The sequence below is a fragment of the Amblyomma americanum genome, chromosome 3 (genome assembly GCF_052857255.1).
Source record: "Amblyomma americanum isolate KBUSLIRL-KWMA chromosome 3, ASM5285725v1, whole genome shotgun sequence".
Taxonomy (NCBI): Eukaryota; Metazoa; Arthropoda; class Arachnida; order Ixodida; family Ixodidae; genus Amblyomma; species Amblyomma americanum.
In genome coordinates, this window is record NC_135499.1 from 173,099,254 (window position 1) to 173,121,537 (window position 22,284).

The 22,284-nt window shown below is 43.9% G+C and overlaps 1 protein-coding gene across 1 annotated transcript; it reads left to right on the plus strand.

Annotated features, from left to right (window-relative positions):
* The first annotated feature begins 6,415 nt into the window (after positions 1 to 6,415).
* ORMDL (sphingolipid biosynthesis regulator orosomucoid 1-like) lies at positions 6,416 to 21,968 on the plus strand. The gene is made up of 4 exons (XM_077658816.1): positions 6,416 to 6,752; positions 9,300 to 9,477; positions 15,339 to 15,490; positions 21,295 to 21,968. The coding sequence occupies exons 2-4, from the start codon at positions 9,310 to 9,312 to the stop codon at positions 21,428 to 21,430; spliced, it is 456 nt and encodes a 151-aa protein (XP_077514942.1). The 5' UTR covers positions 6,416 to 6,752; positions 9,300 to 9,309; the 3' UTR covers positions 21,431 to 21,968.
* Positions 21,969 to 22,284: the final 316 nt, after the last annotated feature.

The following is a 22,284-nucleotide window of genomic DNA, read 5'->3' on the forward strand; positions in this document are numbered from 1 at the left end:
CCAAACCGCTGAAATGGGGACCCGTTGAAAATAAGGAGCGTATAACAACAACAGTGCAAGGTATTCGCGCGTGCACCAGGATCAATGTACGGTACATTGATCTTGGTGCACGCCCGAATACCTTGCACTGTTGTTGTTATGTACAGTTTGATTGCTTCCTCGCGAAAAGATTTTGGTGGGGCGTTTTCTCTAGGACACAGCGCTCGGCACATCGGTATAAGCCGGCATATCTTAACTGCTTCGCCACGAATAATCGCACGTCAGCAAATTTACTCTTTTTCACTACAGATACCGATGGCTGCACAGGGCCTCCTCCTTAGTATGCGCCTCTGGCCTCAGCAGCTGCACTTATTCGTCTGCTGTTCTCTTTATTTGTCCTAATGCGAAAAAAAGCCGAGGAATGTTGACGGCCGGTGCAGGCGTAAAAGTCGAGTGAGGCGTCAGGCATTTTCTGGGCGCCACCAGCGTGCGTGCTCTCACGGCATTCCTTCGCTGTGTGGCGTGGCGTCGACGACGTGCTTTATCGGTATGTGGCACAAGGTAGACGGGCAGGAAAAAAGAAGGTGCCTGATTGTTGGCCTGGCATCGCACTCAAAGATTCCTCGCCCTTTCTTTTCGTTTTTTCTCAAGGTTGTTTTTCTCCTGCGAGCGAGAAAAAACAAAACGACTCAAAAGGAAGAGAACGACGATATTCTCCTGCTCAGTTCGAGGCCGGCAGGAGCAATGGCATTTTTAAATCCTTGCTGAGGTCAGTCGCCGAGGTCTCAACGATAGGGTGCGCTTTCTTCCAGCGCCCGTTCGGTGGACGCTATAATATGAACCCATTTGCGCGTCAATTTGCACTTATTGTAAAGGTAGCGAATTGAGCATTTTTTGTATGCTTTTTTTGGACTTGAGTGATTCAGCGCATTTTTGGTATATATATTGGCCCAGGCAGGAGGGGCATATATATATATATGAACAAAAGATAAATGGCATTGAAGTAGGTTTAAACGAGGTTGTTCCGTCATAATTACGTTTTTAAGCGCATCCCAAGCGCATTATTATTTGTATGCGTTATTTTTTTATTTTATGCCCCTCCTGCCTGGGCCAACCTGGCCTGCATTATAGTGAAATAAATAAATAAATAAATCTCTTTTGAAAAGCGCGTATAGGTTCAAATGGGTCATCAAGTAGGAATATGGTACATTTGGTTTGGTTTTATAGGATTAACGTCCAAAAGCGATTCAGGCTATGAGGGACGCCGTAGTGGAGGGCTCCGGATAATTTCGACCTCTACGGGTTCTTTAACGTACTCGGACATCGCACAGTGCACTAAAGTCGCGGCCACCCGTTGCGGTCGCGTTTTGATGGAGTCGAAATGCTAAAGGACCGTGTACTATTCGGTGTCAGTGAACGTAGGTGTTCGAAATTATCCGGAGCCCTCCACAACGGTGTCCCTCATAGCCTGGGTCGCTTTGGAGCGTTAATCCCATAACGCCAAACCATATGCACCATAATCCTATTTGTTGGCCCATTCAAACCTGTACACATTGTTCCGAAAACCACTACGTAAAATTAGGACAGAAAAAAAAAAAGAAAGCTGCTGCTGTTCCACGCTTCGCTCTAGCAGCGCTGAGAATCGGGCAACAGTGCCCTTGGAAGACCCGCCGCGGTGGCTCAGTGGTTAGGGCGCTCGGCTACTAATCCGGAGTTCCCGGGTTCGAACCCGACCGCGGCGGCTGCGCTTTTATGGGGGCGAAACGCTAAGGCGCCCGTGTGCTGTGCGATGTCAGTGCACGTTAAAGATCCCCAGGCGGTCAAAATTATTCCGGAGCCCTCCACTACGGCACCTATTCTGCCTGTCTTCTTTCACTCCCTCCTTTATCCCTTCCTTTACGGCGCGGTTCAGGTGTCCGCCGATATATGAGACAAATACTGCGCCATTTCCTTTCCTCCAAAAACCAATTATTCTTATTATTATGCCCCTGGAAGACGCCTTGAAACTGCCACAATACGCGCGTTGTCAACATACGTGGTTATCTTCGCTGTGATATCAGCATTTGAGTTACGCGGCTTGATCTGTGTCGACCCCTCTCAAGACTTCAAGACCTGCCTTGTGTTTACATTTTTTGCGCCATCTGTTGTTTCCGGTGTTCCGTACTAAGCGGAAACGTGCCATGCTTACCTGTATGTGCTGTGCCTTTCCCCTATATATGCTGTGCCCTGTGCCTTTTTGACGCGCGAAACATTTACAAGCCTGTGCTGGGCGCTGCTGTCAGTTCTTGCAACAGCGAAGCCGACGTGCAGTGCAAATTTAAGCCGAGTTGTTTTCTTCTTGCTCTTAGCCCTTTCTTTTTCCACGTGCAGTGTTCTTGTGATCAGCGGATGTACGTTGTGCGATCACCCATCCGTGTTTGACGAGCATAGCAATGACGTATACACACAAAGGCATAATACACTACGCACCCAGAGAAACATTCTTTCACGCACAAGAAGCATAGAGCCATTCGTTGACAAATGTTCTGTGATATTCACAATAAAGATATGAAACACCATTACCTCTGGCGTTTATGTCTTTTTTGGGTGGATGGAACCGGTGTCAGCACCAAATAGAGACGCCAGTGCGGACGTGTCCCGGGTGCGGACGTGTCCCACCACATCATAAGACGCAGGGCCAGACCCACACCCTTATTGACCTCCGGATTCCATCAGGTGGACCCATGGCCCGCATTAGTGGAATATGTCAGATTGCCGGTGGGACAGTTAGATGCACTGTCAGGGTCAAATGAAACGCCCACAGTACTAGTGCAAACACGAATAGCAAATATCTTAGTTCATGGGGATTGTATTAGCACTCTTCGATTTTCACTGCTATGGGCCGAAGACTGCTGCGCAGAAGCCTTAATAACGGAACTTGCACAATTTCTCTTAAGCAGGTATTATTTTTGAATCCTTACTTTCGCGTGCCAGTAATCTTGTTCGCGTTACATCTGACACTGCATGACAGTACACTTTCAGTTAAACCTTCTTTCCGCTTTCTTGTCACAGTTGCGCCACACAGCAGAGCCCCGAATACGAAAGGTAAGAGTGAAGCTCATGATTCTTTGCACATTGGAATGAATTGGCCGAGAAATAAAATATACTTTTTACTATTTTTCGTTTGGCGGAGCATTACATGCTGGTTGACTGTAACGAATTACCCAACACTGACACGTTCAGTGGGCGGACTTTGGAAAGCTTCGAAGAGTCACAACAAAATTCACAACGAATTCGATGTGCAGCCATATGTAGAGGTTCCATGCATAGGCGGATTTATGGCTTATTCTTGGGGGGAAGCGGCTAAAGAGAAGAGGGAGGGGGGTTTGGACGCGTGCCTAAATTGAACCCTGTGTTTCTTGGACTTTTTTTCGGCGAAAAAGGGGATTTGCATGGTTTTCCTTTGTAAACTTATCGCGTATGGGTTGAGGGGGTGAGGGCAAGTGAATTAGCAAGTTTACCATTTTTGAGATTCCACGAAGGCACCGTTCGTCAGCGGGACGGGCAGTTAGTCATCAAAGGCATAAATTCGTGAGCTGGTCATGGCAGCTCAGAATGGCGCACACAGTCGTTCATTTCAGTGCAACGTCCACGCTGCCGTCACGAGCGTCATCAGCTTGTCAGCGGCGCTGAACGATGACAGCTGCGCAGATGGGTGGCTTGTACATTACCATGGGACGTAGCAACACCAACGTGGGTAAGCATAAATCCCTCATTTGCCAGGTGCTGAATGCTTAGGATTCGCCAAGTGTATAGCGCGCGAAATCATACACAGCTCTTATCTAGCCCTGACCCCCTTTTGTATTTTCTATTATGTTTTAACGCTTCACCCTGTTTGCGAATGTTTTAGCCAATCAACGAAAGGACAAGCGTGTCTAACGTTCCTGGCCAAAAATTTTGAATATTGGAAAATTGTAAGGTAGTGTTTTGGAAATATTGAAGTCAATGGTTCATTATCCCGATGTGTAGCAAAACCTTTCAAAGTTTTTCCATCGCTTGCATCGATCAATAAAGACTGCCATAGAAAACCAATGGGGAACGCTTTGCACGACAGCAAAAACTTTAATAGCAAAAAACACAAGCCTGCCGACGGGGATTTGCGGATATATTGATTGTTACAGGGAAATCTTACAATTTATGAAAAATTGTGTTCATTAACTCTTTCACGTTCAAAACTGCTTTTGTCCAGAAGTGTTGGGCATGATCAAGAAAAGCCGGAATTTGGCTGAGTTCGTGTACGTTCATGATGAAAAAATAGCGCGAGGGAACACGAGGACGGACAGGATGACGCAGGCAAGCGCTAACTCGCAACCAGGGTTTATTACTGAATGTACGCAGTTTATACATGGCTCGTTGAAAAACACAAAAACAACCAGGCTCCCCACGGAAGTCGTAGTCAAAGGGTAAAAAGCAACGCAAGCAGACATGTTACTCATCGCTTGGGGAAAGATGAATTTAGCGTGGAGAAACTTTCATCAGTAAGAAACTTTAGAGTAACTTTTCAAAGAAGGAAACTGTTATCAAGGACTCACTAAGTTGGCGCCCCATTTTGGTATATTGTGTCTGAGCGTCATACATAGCAGCACGAGGTGGTCTTTTACCTGCACAATCATCTCACGTCGCTGTATGTGCAGGACCCGTCAACATCCCGAACTTGGACGCTGCGGTCGACCTTCTGTGAACCAAGAATCCGACACGGTATGGTGTTTTTAGCGTAAGTTTACAATGCCGAAGACAGTTATATTACGCCATGCCTCATGATGAGCTAATTAAAAGTGTTAAGCTGCGCATCACCAGTGATATAATGATGAAATCGTCTTTATGGGCAGCTGTTGTTTCATTGCAATCCTTCATGGAAATGTGGTCCTTTTATCTATCCTCAACAGTCACTGCAGGCAGAAGGGAAACTTCTTCGTTCAATTAACGCGCTGGTTTCTGTATAGGTGTTTGCGTAGCACTCGTTCCGAGTAACATTTTCCTAGCACAGATGGACACAAAAAATCAGTGTAATTCGGTGGGGCTAGTTCGAAAAAAATTGCAGGTATGTCGATGACTACCTCGTGTTTCCTTTTAGAGTCTGAACTTAAACGAAGCATCCCTGGCATACTGAAGGTTTTCGAGGAAAGCAGCACAGACCTGAAGTTCACCGTTGAAACGCCTAAAGAAGGGACTCTTCAATTTCTCGATTTGTCGTTGACCGTTCGCCAGGATCACTCTTGCTGGACTTGCAGCACCCGATCTGCCAAAGCTCTCCTTGACGATGCCTTTGAGCACTCAAAAGTCATCAGTAATGGTATCGCGAAGTCTTGTCTTAAGGCAGCCGTCACAAAATCTTCCGTTCATTTCATGCAACAGAGCGGCGCCAGCACAGGCCAGCAAGCACAAGGACGGTGGATACCCCACAAATGACACCTTGATGACTTGTGATAAGCTGGTGCGGTGAATTAGGACGGGTTGCAAATCAGAAAATGCTGAACGAGAGCGTCAGAAGGTCGGCGTCGTGCCCTATGTGCACAGAATGGTGCATGGCCTAAGGAAGACAGCAAAGTCGCTACGGCGTTCCCGTGGTTTTTTCCGGTCCGAATAAGTTGAGCAGTTGTGCTCACAAGTTCGGAACCGGCAGGAAGATGCTAGCGACAGGAGAAAAAGGCGTGGGTGCACATGTAAAAAAAAAAAATATATGGAGGACAAAACGAAAATGTGCACACTTGCATTTGCAAGGGCAACCACTGTCCTCTTTAGCTAGCCCTTGGCAGATTGTGAATTTGATTTCTTAGCCTCCGCCTTGCACTGTTATTGATAAAAGTTTCTTTTAAAATTTTCTCGAAAGTTCCTAATTTCCTTCTTTACGCTAAATTCCTCCTTCCCCAAGCGATGAGTAACACGTATGCTTGCGTTGCTTTTTACCCTTCGACTACTGCTTCCGAGGGGAGCCTGCTTATTTTGTTTTTCAGTGTGCCATGTACAAATTGCGTACGTTCAGCAATAAACCTCAGTTGCGAGTTAGTGCTTGTCTGCGTCATCCAGTCCGTCCTTCGTGGGTTCCTTTCACGAATCATGATATATTTTTTCGTCATAAAGGACAAGAATGCATACAAACGACTGAGGAGGTAAGATGGTAAACTGTATTGAAATGTTGATTGTTCGACTGTCCAGTAACCCGCTGGACATACAAGCAGCACCTTCGTCGATAGTATGCGCCGAATCGAAACTTGATGCATACACTGCATCACAAAAAAGAAACAAAAAACTCCGCTTTGTTCGTTTTGTAGGTGCGTGCTGCCCTCTACTAGGCATTTCGTGAGTTGCAGTTCTCTAAAATTGCTTGCCGTCAACAGATGACGCAGAGGTCGCATTTGTTGTGTAAATGGTGTAGGAGACTTCACGCCTGCGGCTACGTGCAGCAGCTGTGCGTTACGCAAAAATAAGAAAGGTCACGTGGTGCAAGGGGTTTGCAGTGGCCGCGCATCCGTCCAACCTATCCGACGCGGGCTCGAAGAGGCGCTCGAAGCGCTAAATGTCTCGAAGCGCGTACGTGCGCAAGCCGCTAAAGGTGCCAAAGCATTTCCTCTTCGACGTATTTTTTCCTCGTGCGATCGCGTGCCACTTCAGTCCAGTCGCTTGGTAAGGTGCCTCCGCGTTCGGTAGCATCGATACTGCGTTCGAGGACGCAGCACAGGACACATCAGACCGCCACAGTCACCGTTCTTGGGAGTGACTCATACTTGACGTTGGTGCGTATTCTTATTGCACAATTAGTGGAATCGGTCGTCATTGGCCCGCAGGCAATTCTTTTACGACGCATAAGTTCGTCCATTTCTTGAATATATCTTGCTCGTTGGACGCGCCGCAGCCGTCAGGAAGAGCGGTGTCAAAACTTGTGTATGTAACGAAGATGCACTTCTTGTTATAGCACGAAAGCTAATGACTTTCATCAAGGTTTGGGACTCGCACCTTCACGATACGAGATCCGTGAATACATATCCTGGCATCTTGCTTGCTACCGTAGCTCTGGCGTTTTGCAACATCACCAGTCTTCATCTACCCTTTGCTTGTTGTTTTGAGCCATCGCAGCGACCGAAGGAAACAGACATCTGTGCGCCGCCCCTGTGGCGGAAAGTGCAAATCGGGGTTCAAGAGGACGCAATTGTCTTGTTTACCACTGCGTATCTTATCAGTCCGGCGCCGCAGCTCCCTCAGCGGTTTCACATAATAGAACGCACTCCGGATATAGCATCGGGGGCTGAAATTCTTTTCAAGCGCGTGGTGAGCGCGAGGCGGCTGTCATTGTTCAGTATATAGAGTACACGTCTGCAAGCGCCGCAACTTCCTGTGACGGTTTGTGACGTTGACGGCACTGGTTGTTTTAACGTGACATAACAATGCTTAGCAGCGGCAAAGAGCGTTAACTTGCGCTTCATTTTTTTGTGGGCGAGTCTGAAGATGGTGTTTTCATTGTTACGAGCGCTTTGCACCTGCGTTGTTATTATTATTATTATTGGGCTGAGCTGTGTCAGGGAACTTTCATTTAGTTTCATGCAGCTGAAATATTTACCTCTGCATACTTGTCCTGAGATTACCGATTTTGTGTCCTGTTGGTGAGCAAAGCATCTGGTTGACAGTATTAATTTTAGGTTATTTTTGGTGATTTTTGCTGTCAAAGATGCTGTCATTGAAGCATACAGTTTGAGTGCGGCTTTGCAGTCAGACACGTCATACATACTGTAAGCGTACATTTCAAGTGCAGCTTAGCGCCACAGCTGTGGCACAAGCGTATTGCAGAGAACATGAACCAGTGCAGGCGTTTTCAGCTGCTGTCTGTCATTATCTCGGCTGTAATTTTCATGCTTGCTCCAGCGATGTTTGCTTTCTTGCTTGCTCATTTTTGTAAGCTTGCTGCAAAAAATATGCAGGTCCACTGATGTCTTTGTAACGGTCAAGTGTAATTGTTTGGGATGCCCACTGCCTGAAAATGCAGAGGTTGAGTTCCCATGAGAGCTGCGTCTGCTTTTTATTGCTGCCTATATTTTTATTTTTGCCATTTCACTTGCCTGGCATGCCTACACAGCTGTTGTCTTGTTCTATGAACATTGATGATAGGCAGTATGCTTACTTTATCAACATGCATTGTCATTGCTTTGATTTTTTTGCTGGCTGAACAGTGTGCTTCACTTTTTCTGTCTGTAGGAACTGAGCCTAGCATGAGCTTGTGACCTTATCTTCATTTCCACAAATGGGGAGCGAATTGCTTAAAGTATCCGGCACTGAAAAATTTAACGTGCTGTTGCTTTACTCTGATTGATCCTGGTGCAGCCATACCATAGAGACCTAAACTTAACCAGGGAAGTAGTAGAATTTGCCAAAACAAGAAAAGGCAAACGATGAGTTCTAGTTGATGGGTCAAGTACTAAAAATGCGTTGTGGTTGTTTGGTCAGCATTTGAGCAGGCTGCTAAAGAAAAACTGCTGTGAGCTTTGTGAGCCATTCATTATTGGGATCGTGGGTGTTTAATAGTAAGCAGTGATGTCAATTCCTTTCAGTACTAATCTCAAGTAGTAGAACAGTAATTTTTTAGAAGCTGAATTGTATTATTTTTACTTCTATTGAATCTTCAGAGGTAAAGTAGTGCCTTAACAAAAAGTGTTTACAATTTTAGTTGCCTATTTCAATTGTGAGCATTAACTGCGAAATTTGGCTTAACATGGTTGGTCTTGTGACAGTTTGTGTGGCCTCTAAACCTGGATAGCTATTTTCAGATTAAATTTTGCTCTGGCAAGTAATGTCAGGATGAGCTAAGATGTACCAAGAACAGCGTTAAATCGAGTTAAGTATAATAGCAATGTTTTGGAAGCAGTTGGGTGTTATTTTTTACAGGCCAGAGTGACACTTGAGTTATCAGGCCTGCCATAATGAAGAGCTCCAGATTATTTTTTACCCGTGAAGTTTTAAAATATACTGAAATCTTAGTACACAGCATCAGAAAAAAAAATAGTAGAATATAACTGCTCTTCCTACATCCTTGGTAAATGCTGTACCATGAAGCCTGCTGAATAAAAATAAATGATTATGAGGGAGGACACAGTCAGCATGTGTAAACCATATATGCTGGCAGTTAAAAGTGGATTAAGTGAAACACCGCTTGAGAGGAACAACACACAAGATCAGGGATACAGGAGGACACAGGTCATGTGTCTGTTTTCATCTTTCTTGTTCCTGCTGCATTGCGTAGCCTATATTATGTTTCACCAACTAAAATACCAACTTTTTGTCTTCTTGTGCAGAGAGTTCGCCATGTTGGATGGTAGTGCTGCAGTGAACCCCAATGGCTCCTGGCTAAACAGCCGTGGCATCTGGCTCACTTATTGCCTCGGCATCCTGCTGCTGCATCTGCTGATCCTCAGCTTCCCTTTCCTCAGCGTTGCTTGGGCCTGGAGCCTCACAAATCTTGTGCACAATGTGGTCTGTCCCCATACATCCTCTTGTGTCTGCACACTTCATGGTGGCATTCAGTAGTTGTGCAAAAGCAAACGTTTTCATTTGCTCATGTATTTATGTCACTACGAGCTATGGTGTGGATTACTGCATAAATGGTGCTTGTTATTAGAGTACAGGTGCAGATTATTTCAGTCTTCACTGAATGATATTTTACAGCAGGCTAGAAATAAAGTACACTGGAGTGGTGCACAGAATCATGGGCAGACTGTTTCCTCCCGTGTGGTTGGAATTAAGAGCAGATATGTATAGTAATCATTGCATTGGGGGTGGTAGACAGTTTCGTAATGGCTTTTCTGGTTGGGTTCAAGGTGAGGAGCCAGTGTAAATGAAGTGTTAAGTGGCCAGCAATAAAATTTTGAGAAGGGCAGTGCAGAGGTGTGCCATGGTACAAGATTTGGGAGACATGCTTGGCATTTAGATTCTCAGACCCTAGCTATTACAAGCCATTATAAGTACTCAGCGATGGCATGCGTATGGGGAAAAGTAGGTATCAAATTCAAGTCTTGATAACTTAAAAGCATTTGCTCTTTATGTTTGTTGTCACACATATAAGGGAGGATTGTTGGGCCAGTTGGTTCACGATTACTGTCGAAAACAGCGCGAAACATGGGACAGAGAAAAGAAACAACACACACAGCTCTGTGTATCTTCATGTGCAAAACACAGGACAGTGTGAAACATGGGACAGAGAAACAACATGCACAGCGCCATGTGTGTTGTTTCTTTACTCTGTCCCATTTTCACGCTGTTTTCGACAGTAAGCACACATGTAAGCACGTTTAAAGTGCACAACCTAATGAATTTTCAGAATTGTGCTATTCAAGATCAAAACACGCAGTTGCTAAGGGGTCGGATTGTCTCAGATCACGATTTATACAGATGGAAATTTAGAATTTGCAGCTTGTTGAGGTATGTAGTAAATGAGTTGGTCACATTTCTTGCATAATAAAATCTTTCAGCCTGCAGTTCTAGTTGGACACGTAATACAGAAAGTGAATCTTACATATTTTCCTTCTTTTAGTAGGCTTGCACTGTATCGAAGGAATGCAAATATTGTTTGACACAACCTTCTGTTATGATGCATTGCTACTACGAGTAATTCTTGTATCTAGGGCTCGGCAGACTTGGACTTGCATTCATGCGCTGTGGTAGATGCAGCGGCACATCCCTGTTTGCTGCTCCGATCAGATCGCGCCGTGCATAGTTCTGTTTCACTTCATGGGCTTCACTAGAGGGGGTGTAGTTGTGCAAGGTTGTCAAAGTATTGAGCGACAGTAGGTGGCACTGTAGGTACTGAAACAAATTGGTGAAGCCGAGTGAAATGTGCCAAATGTAAATGTGCTGCTTGGAATGACTGTGTTTCTTAGTTATCGTGGCTGCTCAAATACTTCTTAGCTGGTGGCCAAGAAGGCTGCAAAGAAGCTGTTTTGACAGCTGCTTTAGGCCATGTATTAAGAAGAGTATGCTGCTTGTATGTTTCACATTCCTGCTTTTCATCAGTGCAGCGCTGTTTAGGTATCTGTGTGCTGCTGATAGTAACTGTGGAACCTCTGTTGTCTCGGCAAAGCATCAGTGATGTGAAAACGCCGTTTAGCCCCATTGACATGGACACTCAAAGAAAACATTGTGAATGAACCATAGGTTTTGAAATTTGTTTAAGTAATTGGAAATACAAGAGATCAGAGCTTGAGTCACTATGTGTTTGCTGTATTCAGGAATGTTCGACATATATATTGCAATTTTTCTTCTTGTACTATTCTGTTCAGTCACACTTCCGTGAAACGTGTAATCGGCACATGTACATTTCTGCTTTTCATGTTTGAAATAGCAACAATAACGTTAAACTTTTTACTGCCAGGTTTATTTCCTTCATTGCCATAAAAAAAATTGTTGACAGCTACTGCCTAATGTGAACGGCATGGCTCATCGACTTAAGAGGCTGGCATAATGCAACTTCATCTTACTTCCATGCACTTCAAACATGCAGTCAGTGTAGCCGTTTAGGTTCACATTTTTTACATCACATCATTATCCATAACATAACTAGTACCACAAACAGGCAAGCTAAAAAAAGAATGGGCCCTGAACAAAACAACAAATCTGAACAAAACAAAATCATGATATCCTATTGGCACTTCGTCACACTGCTGCTACTGCCACGTGTGCCACTTTTGGTCAGTTGTTAGAACTTACTGAATTACAGCTGCTCCTTCTGTAGCAAAGGCTACTCTAGGCTAGTCAGCAGCGCATTTAAAGCGGTCCGCTCTAGTCACTTCTGCGCAGGCACCGTAACCATGGCAACCAGCTGCACAGAGTCTCAGATGTTCGCCGCGCGCCGTCGCCTCACCGGCCTCCGCACAGTGGCGGGTGTGACGTCATCACTTAGCTATGCACCTCCCTGCGCATGCACGGTGCTCCGAGCCGCGCGCCATCGCCTCACTGGTCTCCGCGCAGCACTACGCGTGACGTCATCACTTAGCTATGCACCTCACTGTGCATGCGCTACGCTCTTAGCGGCTGTGCCGCGGCGGAGGATATAAGCCGCTGAGTGGCCACTCGCCTTGGGAGAAGCCGCAATGGAAAAAGACGCGGCTGGTGGAAAGTGAAGATGCTTGGCGAGACGTTCTCCACGTACCTCGGGAGTCTCTGACACGCGCTTAGCTCTCCGTGCTTCATTCTTATATAGACGGGCAGCCTCACACCAGGCAATGACTTCGGGGTCGGTAGAAGCAGCTTCCCGTAGGCTCTGAAGATGTTGCTTGGTATACACACGGCCACCAGCCGCGTCTTCTTCTTCCATTGCACCTTCTTCCAAGGTGAGCGGCCGCTAAGAGCATAGTGCATGCACCCTTCCTTTCCTCAAAATCATCGGCGTTATAGAATGTTGTCAATGCCAATGAACACCGACAGCTTTCGCTTTGTATATCCTGGATTAGCTGAGCTAATCCGTATTCATTTTGGTCGTTCTTGCTTTGCACCCTGTACTAATGTAGCATCCTGTTTCAAATGATGTGCTTTTCTACAATTTATGCTCCTGCCATTCGACATCCTTGGGTGCCAGTGTAGTGTTCCAATGCCTTTTACATTTCTTGCTACTGGTCCTGTGCATTTTCCTTGCTGCTGCTTGTCTTGTTTGCAGTTCTCTTTGTTTCTCACTAGCCATTCTCTGCATTTCGGGTTTTGCCTCGGGCTTTCATCGTAATGTTTCCACGTCTTTCGCGCATCTAGTGTCTCCTGTAGAATACAGTAGCGGTATCATTTCCCATGCATAGAATGCTTTATCACTGTCCCACTTGGCTCTAGTTTACAGTGGTGAATGCACTTACCTCTCATCTTTTCTTGCCTTGCTTCTGGTCAAAATTTTAATGCATATGTGTTGAGAGCCAAACCCATCCAGAGTTAAGTCATAATAATTTCTGTGTATAAGTGCTTTTGCCGTTAAAGGGAGGCGAGGACATTTTTTGAAAATTCAATAAGGTTCAAGGATACGAATAACTTGTAGGTAAAGCATGAAAAGTTTTTTGTGTGCTCACATCTAAACCCAACAATATTCAGATTTCTCCTCACAACATCGGCGAAGCATGGAAAAGCTTGTTGATGACTGCATGCATCGATGGATGAGACTTCAGATTTTGGCTGCCTTTGCTCACACCCTGCTGTGTATCGTTGGTTGCTGCCAAACAATTCTTCGCATGCTTTACCTTCAGTGGCATTAGTTTCCTTCTTTCGAGCAACCGCTTCTGCATTGGAAATGTACCGCCGCCATAGGTGACGTCGCCATGCCCTACCTGACTGTGCACTGCGGAGAGGCTTGAATGTCGTTGAGGCTTTATTGAGCAGTTATATCACCACTTCAGATGCTGACAGAAAGAGGCTTCGAATGCTTTCCCTGCAAGTTTCACTTATCCAATCTCTTTAAGCATGTTGAATTCTAAAAACTCTTCACTTGCCGTGTAAAAAGGTTGTAGTCAAAACGAGTCCAGGGATGATTGAATTGTCAGAATATGTGCAGGGATATGAGAGAGGCCTTTGTGCTGTAGTAGGCTTAGTTAGGCTGATGATGAGGCTTTCACAGCATCTGGCTCCGGCTACAAAATGTGTATAAGCTGCTTCCTTCCAGGAAACGAAATCCGAACACTCATGATCATTGCAGCCTGTGAGGTTAAGACTCGCATTTCTTTTAGTATTCTTGTCTGGCATATGAAAGCCACTGTGCTTATCTATTGAGCATTTGAGTGTTGAAATGTGTACCTGGAAGCATTAGATGCTTCTCACAGTTTCTGCATAGCAAAAGTGCATTGAAAAGCTGTACATAAGGTCACAGCATAAAAAACATGGTGCCTATTTTCTCTCCTTTTGGGATTTTGGTATCTTTCATGCTGCTTAACTATGAAGCCATATGAACTCGTGCATTTAACTGTTTTATCACTGAAAGTGGTATGTCCTTGCAAGCTACTGTGTTTTACAAGGCACCAAATCCAAAGTGAACATAGTTGCCTTGGAAAATATAGATGCAGAGCTTGTGCATTTCAGACTCTACATATGGAGAGGCCTTTGTCCTTAGTGGGCTTGGTCATGCTGAGGTGGATGATGATGATACTTATAATTGGCTATAGACTAAGATATCAGTAATGTTGTGGTACTGGCCCTAGCAGCATATTTAGATTTGGCATGTTTTATGTTGTTGGCTTTGTCAGTATTCTTGCTACCACTGTTCAGTTTTGCTCGAGCTTTTACTGACGTTGAACATGTTTGCCTCAGCTCATCATGCTGTTAAGTGGAACCGAAGCAATGGATTGCATAATCTGATCACAGGAGCGAAGTACACTTCTCTTGTCGGGAGGAAAAATGGTGCGTAGTACGTGAGCTTCAATTAGGCCATATTGCTGCGCCACATTTGAGCAGCACATGCTGTTTGAAGAGGCTAAGGAGGTACCGTTTTTATCTAGAAGGGCATCAGTTTTCTCATTTCAGTCTGGAGCAGTCCTGTTTGTGAAAAAACCGAGAGTTGCTAAAGAGGCGAGTCATGCAACAGCACACGTTATAATCATTTTTGCTCCTGACAGTACATTGCTTATACACAGTTTATGAATTCTTGCAGTGTTGTGTCCATTTGTATTTGCGAGTTCTTCGTTCTAATGTTTTGTAGGGTGCCTTCAAGAGAACATGAACTCAAACATGAAGCGAGACCAATTTTGCTTTCATATAGCAGATTTAGACAGGTTAGATTTTCAGGACGTTAAATATGCATGTTTTATCAAGAACAGAGCTTTTTTAGGATAGAAAACAGTGTATACATTGCCTCGATCTGGCAGCTCACTATACGCTTTTTTTGCAGTATTAGTGATGGTGTTCTTGCAACAAGAAAGCTACTGGCTGTAGCTCGTAGTTTGTGAGGACTAACACCCGGGTTGAAATAACGCAAGCTACTCTGTGGCTTAGGGTAGCATCTTTTAGCGCGATGCATGAATTGTAGACTGCATTGCACTAATTTGTGAAAATGGTGGAGGCAACTACGATGATGCCTTCAGACACCCCTGTGCAAATTATGGCACATGAATTTATGGCGTCAAGCATGACATAACAACCGCAACTGGTGTAGTGGAGAGTACAAATTAGTTCACTCACTTGAGAGCTCCTTGGCTGAAGTAGCACCCTTCTACGCTGCACAAACTGGGAATTAATCTTGAGAGGCTCAACTCTCCAGTTGCGGTGCAGAAATGACAAGCTCGTTAGTCTAGTTTACAGCCTTATTAATAATTTCTGAAGACTTCCTGCATGAAACGTGCTCTGAACCACTTGTTTAATTTTGCTCTCCATTGCAGGCAATGTTCTTCTTCCTCCACACCCTCAAAGGTGTCCCCTGGGAGTCAGCAGACCAGGGAAAGTCTCGATACCTGACACAGTGGGAGCAGATTGATGATGAAATGCAGTTTACAGCCACGAGAAAGTTCCTTACTGTGGTTCCTGTTTTCCTGTAAGTGCATATGTTCATTTGTTTCGAGCAGTGTAAACTGTGTGGTGAACATAGAGTTTCATGCTCATTGTTTATTTCCAATGTGGCATGAACCATTTTAGATTAACTGCATTGAATGTGTTGGTGTTAAAAAGTTCACTGCCTCAATTGCATTTGCGACTGCACTAATGAATGGATACTCAATGCACATGCCTTGACCTCTTTGTGGAAGTCATGTATACATATTGCAAAGAATAGATGCATGCCATCATAGTGACTATACCTTGTGCTTTGGCCCATGGTCGCGTTAGCTGCCTATGTGACCTAAAACAACACACAGATAACACACCGTCACAGTGGACTACCACTTTAAAAGCCTCTGTAAACATAGATGAGCTTGTTCTCCTTGTATACTGCATGAGTGTTTCAAATTCCTTTAAAGCGAATGCTATTTGGAAATTGCTAGCCTCATGCTTGGTGACATTTGTTTGAAGTGTCATTCGAGTGGGATGAAGTGCTGGGAAGACATCAGACTTTCAGGTGCCTGTGGGACACAAACATGTGTACCCCTGTGCATAGCATTTTCATGCCATAATTTGAAAAATGAAAAATACAAGTGAATGTGTACTTGACGTATTTGTAACACATATTGCATGCAGTATAGTTCTAACTTTAGTTATTTTGGCTAATGTGGTTGCAGAATGTGTTAGCTCCAGTGTTCTTGTGGTTCAGGAAATGCAGCTGTTTGTCAGTCAGTTCAGCTATGGCTTTGGCCATTTCTTTCGTGGAGTCCATCTCAAAATAAAAGCCACCTTAACAGCCACCATAAAAACAGTCAATTATCTTTGCAAAACTGCAGAGATGCAGAAAATACACTGAGCACCTTGACAATGTGGCAAGACAGAAGGGTGCTTCGGCTCATAGCATGACTTTCAAATGTGACTCTTGTTTAGAAAAAGTGAGAAAAGTGCTTAATTATCCTGGCAGCATATAGACGAGGGCAGTGGACATCTGAAATTTTGGCAACAATGACATCACCACAAGTTTCCCCGCACTCCTTCAACATAGTGAGGAGAAGCCTGAATATTGTTGCGGTTCTAGTCGGTGATTACGTCACCATCTTAAATGCTAGCGCAGAACTACTATGCATGCTTCGTCTAGAAACTTCGTAGATTCTAATTCTTGATCAACCTCGAATTCTCAAAAAACCATTTCACCTTCCCTTTAAGCGCGTGCTTTGACATTACAAGATGGGGTGGTTTATGTCTTTCTTCCTCTCCCATGGACATAAAAAGTGACTATGCATAAATATTTGTTGGAGGGAGAATTCATCATTGAAGGGCAGATTGTGGTCGCACCAGGCTGTACATTGCAATGTGTAGTAGTACCCCATTGTTTTGAATGTACTGCAGCAGTGCTTATCATTGCCAGACAACTTGCGAGGTTGAGACAGCTTTTCATATTGTTGTAAGAGGAAACATGTACAAGTCATCCTTATCTAGATTTGCGCAAGTCTGAGGTTAGGTTGTTGGAAAGGCTGGTTGTTTTGCTTGTTTTTTTTGTATGCTCCACAGTGTGAAGTTCATGTTGTTTTGTGCTTTAGTGTCCGTATATGCTGACATTTTCTGTTTTTGATAGGATCACTTGCTATCAGTTGACGCTCATCCTGTGGTTCTGTTTTTCTGATGGTCTGTTTGTGCCATTGCCTTCATACCACACACCTACCAACTAGCCCAAGTCTTTGTGTTACTTATCATAATGTTCTTTATCATAATGTTCTTATCATAATAGTCTTTAGCCACACTCCCTGCGTTTCAAGCGGGAATGCCACTTTTATTTTAATGAATTTTATTATCATGATAGCGCTAAGGGCCCAGTTCAGCGGGAAATTCGGCATCGACGTTGGCGTTCCGATAAAAGCCTCACCTGCCACCTAGGTCACGTGAACTTGTGATGTCATCACAAACCTCCCACCGTGGCAGGCGGCAACCTTCCCACCGGATTATGAACAAACTTAATTGTGACCGGTGGCAGTTCAATTAACGATCAGTCGTGAGAGGTTGCTGGGGAAGAGGAACCTGGGTCCCACAAACCCCACCAGTGGCTGTGTTTAAAACAGCCACCTGCTGGGGCAATAGCACATCACTTAACTGCTGCACCATTATGCCAATAGTGGTATGAGGACTCCCCGCAATCTGGGAATGCGAAGTAGAGAATGACCAATTCCGTACATATGGACAGGTAGGCAAAACCTAGGTGACACAGAACGAGTACTTGCATGCGAGGGATCTCTGATGCTGAGGGTAGGTTAAGTGTTATGTGATGGTGGAAGAAAGAACAGTGTCCATGTCTGCAGATTGATATGCAAAGAGGACCCCAGGTCACTGAAGGTGCCCATTAACACTATTGTAATATGGAGCTTAAGTGTCTACTCGGGTTTTTTCAGTGGGGGCTACATTGCCTCCATCACTTCATGAAACGGTGGCATTAGTTTTTGATGACACAGATGAACATAATTGGCAAAAATGCCTGTATACATGCTATTGGCGATGGCAGTCTTAGACAGCTAGCACCGTCATGCGTAAGCACATAGAAGTTTCCATCTTGTGCATCTTGCTGCATTCTATGTCACAGTGATGTCCATCAATGAGAGATGCCTTCAGGCTAATTAGATGGTGGTTGAAACACTCCCTGGCAAGCATGCCCATCCACTGATAAATGTGCACCTAGCTACCATCCATGCGCAGGGGCTATTAAGCCACCGTGGTGGCTCAGTGGTTATGGCGCTCCCTGCTGACCCGAAAGACGCGGGTTCGATCCCGGCCACGGTGGTGAATTTCAATGGAGGTGAAATTCTAGAGGCCCCTGTACTGTACGGTGTCAGTGCGTATTAAAGGACCCCAGGTGGTCGAAATTTCCGGAGCCTTTCACTACAGTGTCCCTCATAGCCTAAGTTGCTTCGGGACGTTAAACCTCCATAAACCAACCAACCATCCATCCTGTAGATTTAACCCTTTCAGACATGCATCATGTCCTACTAACGAGGAAATTCTGATAATTTGTGTGTGTAACTTAAGGCCCGCTATATTTCACAAAAAAACAACTTGAATGGCCCAAAAACTTTACAAATTCACATACTTCCATGCTCACAGGTTTGGAGCCTTATTCTTCCATCAAATATATTTATGCCCAACTAATTATTTTCTTATAATCCAAAGATATTTTTGCAATGAAAACTAGCGTACAGTGTCTTTTAGTATAAATTTCATTGCATCAGAGAAGAAAGGAGAGTACCAAACAGCACTTCCTAGGCTCGCCATAGAACTTCGCGACATCCATCTCTATTTCTTCGTTTGGAAAAGGCATCCTTTTTTGTAGCGATAGCTACATTACGGTAGCATTTCGAGCCTTCAGTGTGGTGGCACCGCCACGCCGTGGCTTCGCCGCCACGCTGTCGGTTGGTCACGTGGTGTGGACCAGCTGCCGGCGGTGTGGCGCCGTGGTTGATCACGTAGTTCGTTACGTGGTTGGTCACGTGACCAAGTTCCACTCGGCCGGCTGTAGCTATCGCGTCACTCCAGGTTTAACAAAAGCTAAACCACCGCCATCTTTTTTTTCTAAGCACAAAATGGCCCTGAAATTCTGTCCAGGAAGAATTTCAGATGTAGTCTGTGTCAGTGACTTAGCGAAACAAGCACTAGTTGCTTTGAAAAAACCTTTGAAAAGTTTCATGCATGTACGGAGGCACTGTGCCACAAAGGGTTGACTTCATTGCTGCTTGTCTCCGGCCTGCTGAAGAACTGAAGGAAAAGCCTGGGGCTACACATCACTGTGATGTATTTGCATTTCCGCTGAGGTCAAAAGGGTATATAATGTCTGATGGATCTTTGGACTGTGGATAAGCTGTGGATGCATGAAGCCCCCGAGCTCCCAGCTGCTGTACTGAATTCTTGTGTTTTTGATGACATTACTCATGATGAAATCATTTCTACTGTTAGAACAATGACTGGAGGAAGAACACCAGGTAATGATAAGATCCTCTTACTTGTCATTAAAGAGCACATTGAGGAACTGAGTGGGCATTTAGCAAAACTATTTAATGCATCCTTCTACATGACCACATATCCAGACGCATTTAAAATAGTTCAAGTCACCCCCATATACAAGTCCGGTAGTAAGGATGACATCCAGAACTACCAACCAATATCAATACTTAGTGCCCTTAACACAGTATTTGAGAAGTTATTGATGAAACGTTTTACCCATTTTCTAGATAAATATAACGTACTAGTAGACAACCAGCACGGTTTTAGAAAAAACTGATATGCTTCCACGGCTGTACAGTGTTTAAGTGAATTCATCAACAAAGCATTAGATAACAAAGACTATGTAGTTGGCATTTTTACTGATATTAAAAAAGTGTTTGACACTGTGAACCATGACATACCATTATCAAAATTACATCGGTATGGATTCAGAGCTCAAGCAAGGCAGTTTCTCGAAAGCTATCTTTCTTGCCGCAAGCAATGTGTTAAAATCGACAAATCTGTATCAAGCGTTCATTCCATCCTGTGTGGTGTGCCTCAGGGCTCGGTATTGAGACCATTACTCTTTTCTTTGTACATAAATGATCTGCCAGATGCTTTCAATTATGCCCAAACTCTATTATGCATGCTGATGATACAGCCCTTCTCTTCTCTAGTCATGACCCTAATATGGTCGAAAGGCACGCCAATAGTGATCTTTCTGTGATGTGCCAGTGGTTTTTACAAAATAACTTAACAAACACACCTCAAAGACAAAATACATTGTCTTCTCCAGTCTATATAAAAATTCAAATAGCTTAAATGAGTTACGAATAGGCGCGAACCCCCTTGCACGAGTCGATCAACAGGTATATCTTGGTGTAACTCAAGATTCAGCTTTCAATTTTAATCCTCACATAATTCGTGTAAGCAGCAAATTGAGACGGGCTTGCTTTGTCCTAATAAAAGCTAGAAAGTTCTCGCTTCGCACATTAAAAATTTGGTATTATTGCCTTTTTCAAAACAATATGACTTACTGTGCAGAGTCCTGGGGACTTACGTATAACACGTACTTAAATCAAATAGCAATTTTACAAAAAAGAGCCCTTCGTATAATAACACATAGCAAACACGTAGATAGATCCGCTCCGCTCTTTCGTTACCTAGACATTACACCTTTCTTTGCTATGCGGGATTTCAAACTAGCTTGTGTGGTTATACATATACTAAACCATAACATCCCACTATCATCATCTGTTTTCGTATGTCCATCTCGTCCAACTAGAAATTTTTTCAGTTGTCGTTTTAACCTTCCAGCTGTTAATAATGTGTATGGTAAAAAAACTATTGCCTATGCCACTGCTAAAATTTGGAACCAACTGCCTGCTAACTTAAATATAGGTCAATTGCTGATAGAAAAATTTTTCCGAAGCCAGCAATATTCGACTCCACTATAAATCAGTGTTTTTCTTGGATGCATTCATTCTCTTTTTTTGTCCTCCAAACTATTGTATCATTTCTTGAGTATTTCACTTTTCTTTGTATATAGCTGTCGCATAACTGCTGTACATGAATTCTGTGTATAGTACTGAGTTGTCTCACTATAATTATTTTTCGTACTTCCTGCATGGGCCCAAGTCTAGCCGAGAAGGCTAAGGGCCCAGATGATTCGCATGTACTTTTTACTTGCCGTTTGAATAAAACTGACTTGATTGATTGATTGATTGAAAGCTCATACACATCTCACAATGTGTGTGTAATTTCTGCCTTATCTTATTCTTGTTTTTTAATGCCTTTCAGATTCTTTCTCACAAGCTTCTACACAAAATATGACTCTGTCCACTTTGCTATAAACTTCTGCTCCCTGCTGTTCGTGCTCATTCCCAAGTTGCCACAGTTTCACAAGGTTCGACTCTTTGGCATCAACAAGTATTGAGGGCCAGACGGGTGGGGCTGTGTATTGTAGCTGCAGTATTTAAATAGTTTTGGATGTAGAGCTATGTTCTGCAGTATTGCTCTATTTTAGTTCCCATTGTTGTCACTAAGGCAGCATTTATTCTGATACACTTTTCTTTTAACAAAAGCACCAAACTTTTGTTGTCACTAAGGCAGCATCGATCCTGATACACTTTTCTTTTAATAAAAGCACCAAACTTTTGTGTCCCATGCTGCCATACAACCAATGCAATGATGTCGATATGCTGAAAAACATTCTTGTTACTGTTTTGTTATGAAATGAAACGGTAGTCATAGATTTTATTTGTAGATAAAAAGCGTTTGCTGTTTTTAAGCTATAATGCAATTTGCTCTTTCTTGTCATTGATATTTTTGTGCAGCTTTTCTGTTGTTAAGGTACTCGACAATATCATAGCTGTAGATGTACTTTATACAAATTGCTTCTATGTGTAGTTGGAGTACTCTGGTATTTGTGATACAAAGTGCCTTTATTATTTAATAAACTTTTTCATCTCATATTCTGTAGTGCAAACTTCCTTTTACACTTCCTACGGTCTAATGGTTTGGGATGCCATACCCACCACAGTGTCTCAGTGGCTAGAGCATTCTGCTGTTGTGCACAAGATTGGAGGTCAATTCCGAAATGCAGATAGCATGCTCTTACTGAGTTTTTGGTGCATGTCAATGAAACTCAGCTGTCTGACCTTCCACTGCATTTCTTATAGCTGCTTCAGTTTTCTATGGCTTGTAAAAATTTGTATATTATTAGTTATAGTTCCATGTGATGCATCCAAGAGTAGGTGCCTGTGTGTGTGGTACCCAGTGTTGTAGGCA

What these genes read in the sequence shown, in the direction of transcription:
- ORMDL (XM_077658816.1), top strand. Translation starts at nt 9,310, where the DNA reads ATGTTGGATGGTAGTGCTGCAGTGAACCCCAATGGCTCCTGGCTAAAC. An exon ending in CAAATCTTGTGCACAATGTG is followed by an intron (nt 9,478 to 15,338) that starts GTCTGTCCCCAT and finishes TCTCCATTGCAG; the next exon opens with GCAATGTTCTTCTTCCTCCA. An exon ending in ACTGTGGTTCCTGTTTTCCT is followed by an intron (nt 15,491 to 21,294) that starts GTAAGTGCATAT and finishes AATGCCTTTCAG; the next exon opens with ATTCTTTCTCACAAGCTTCT.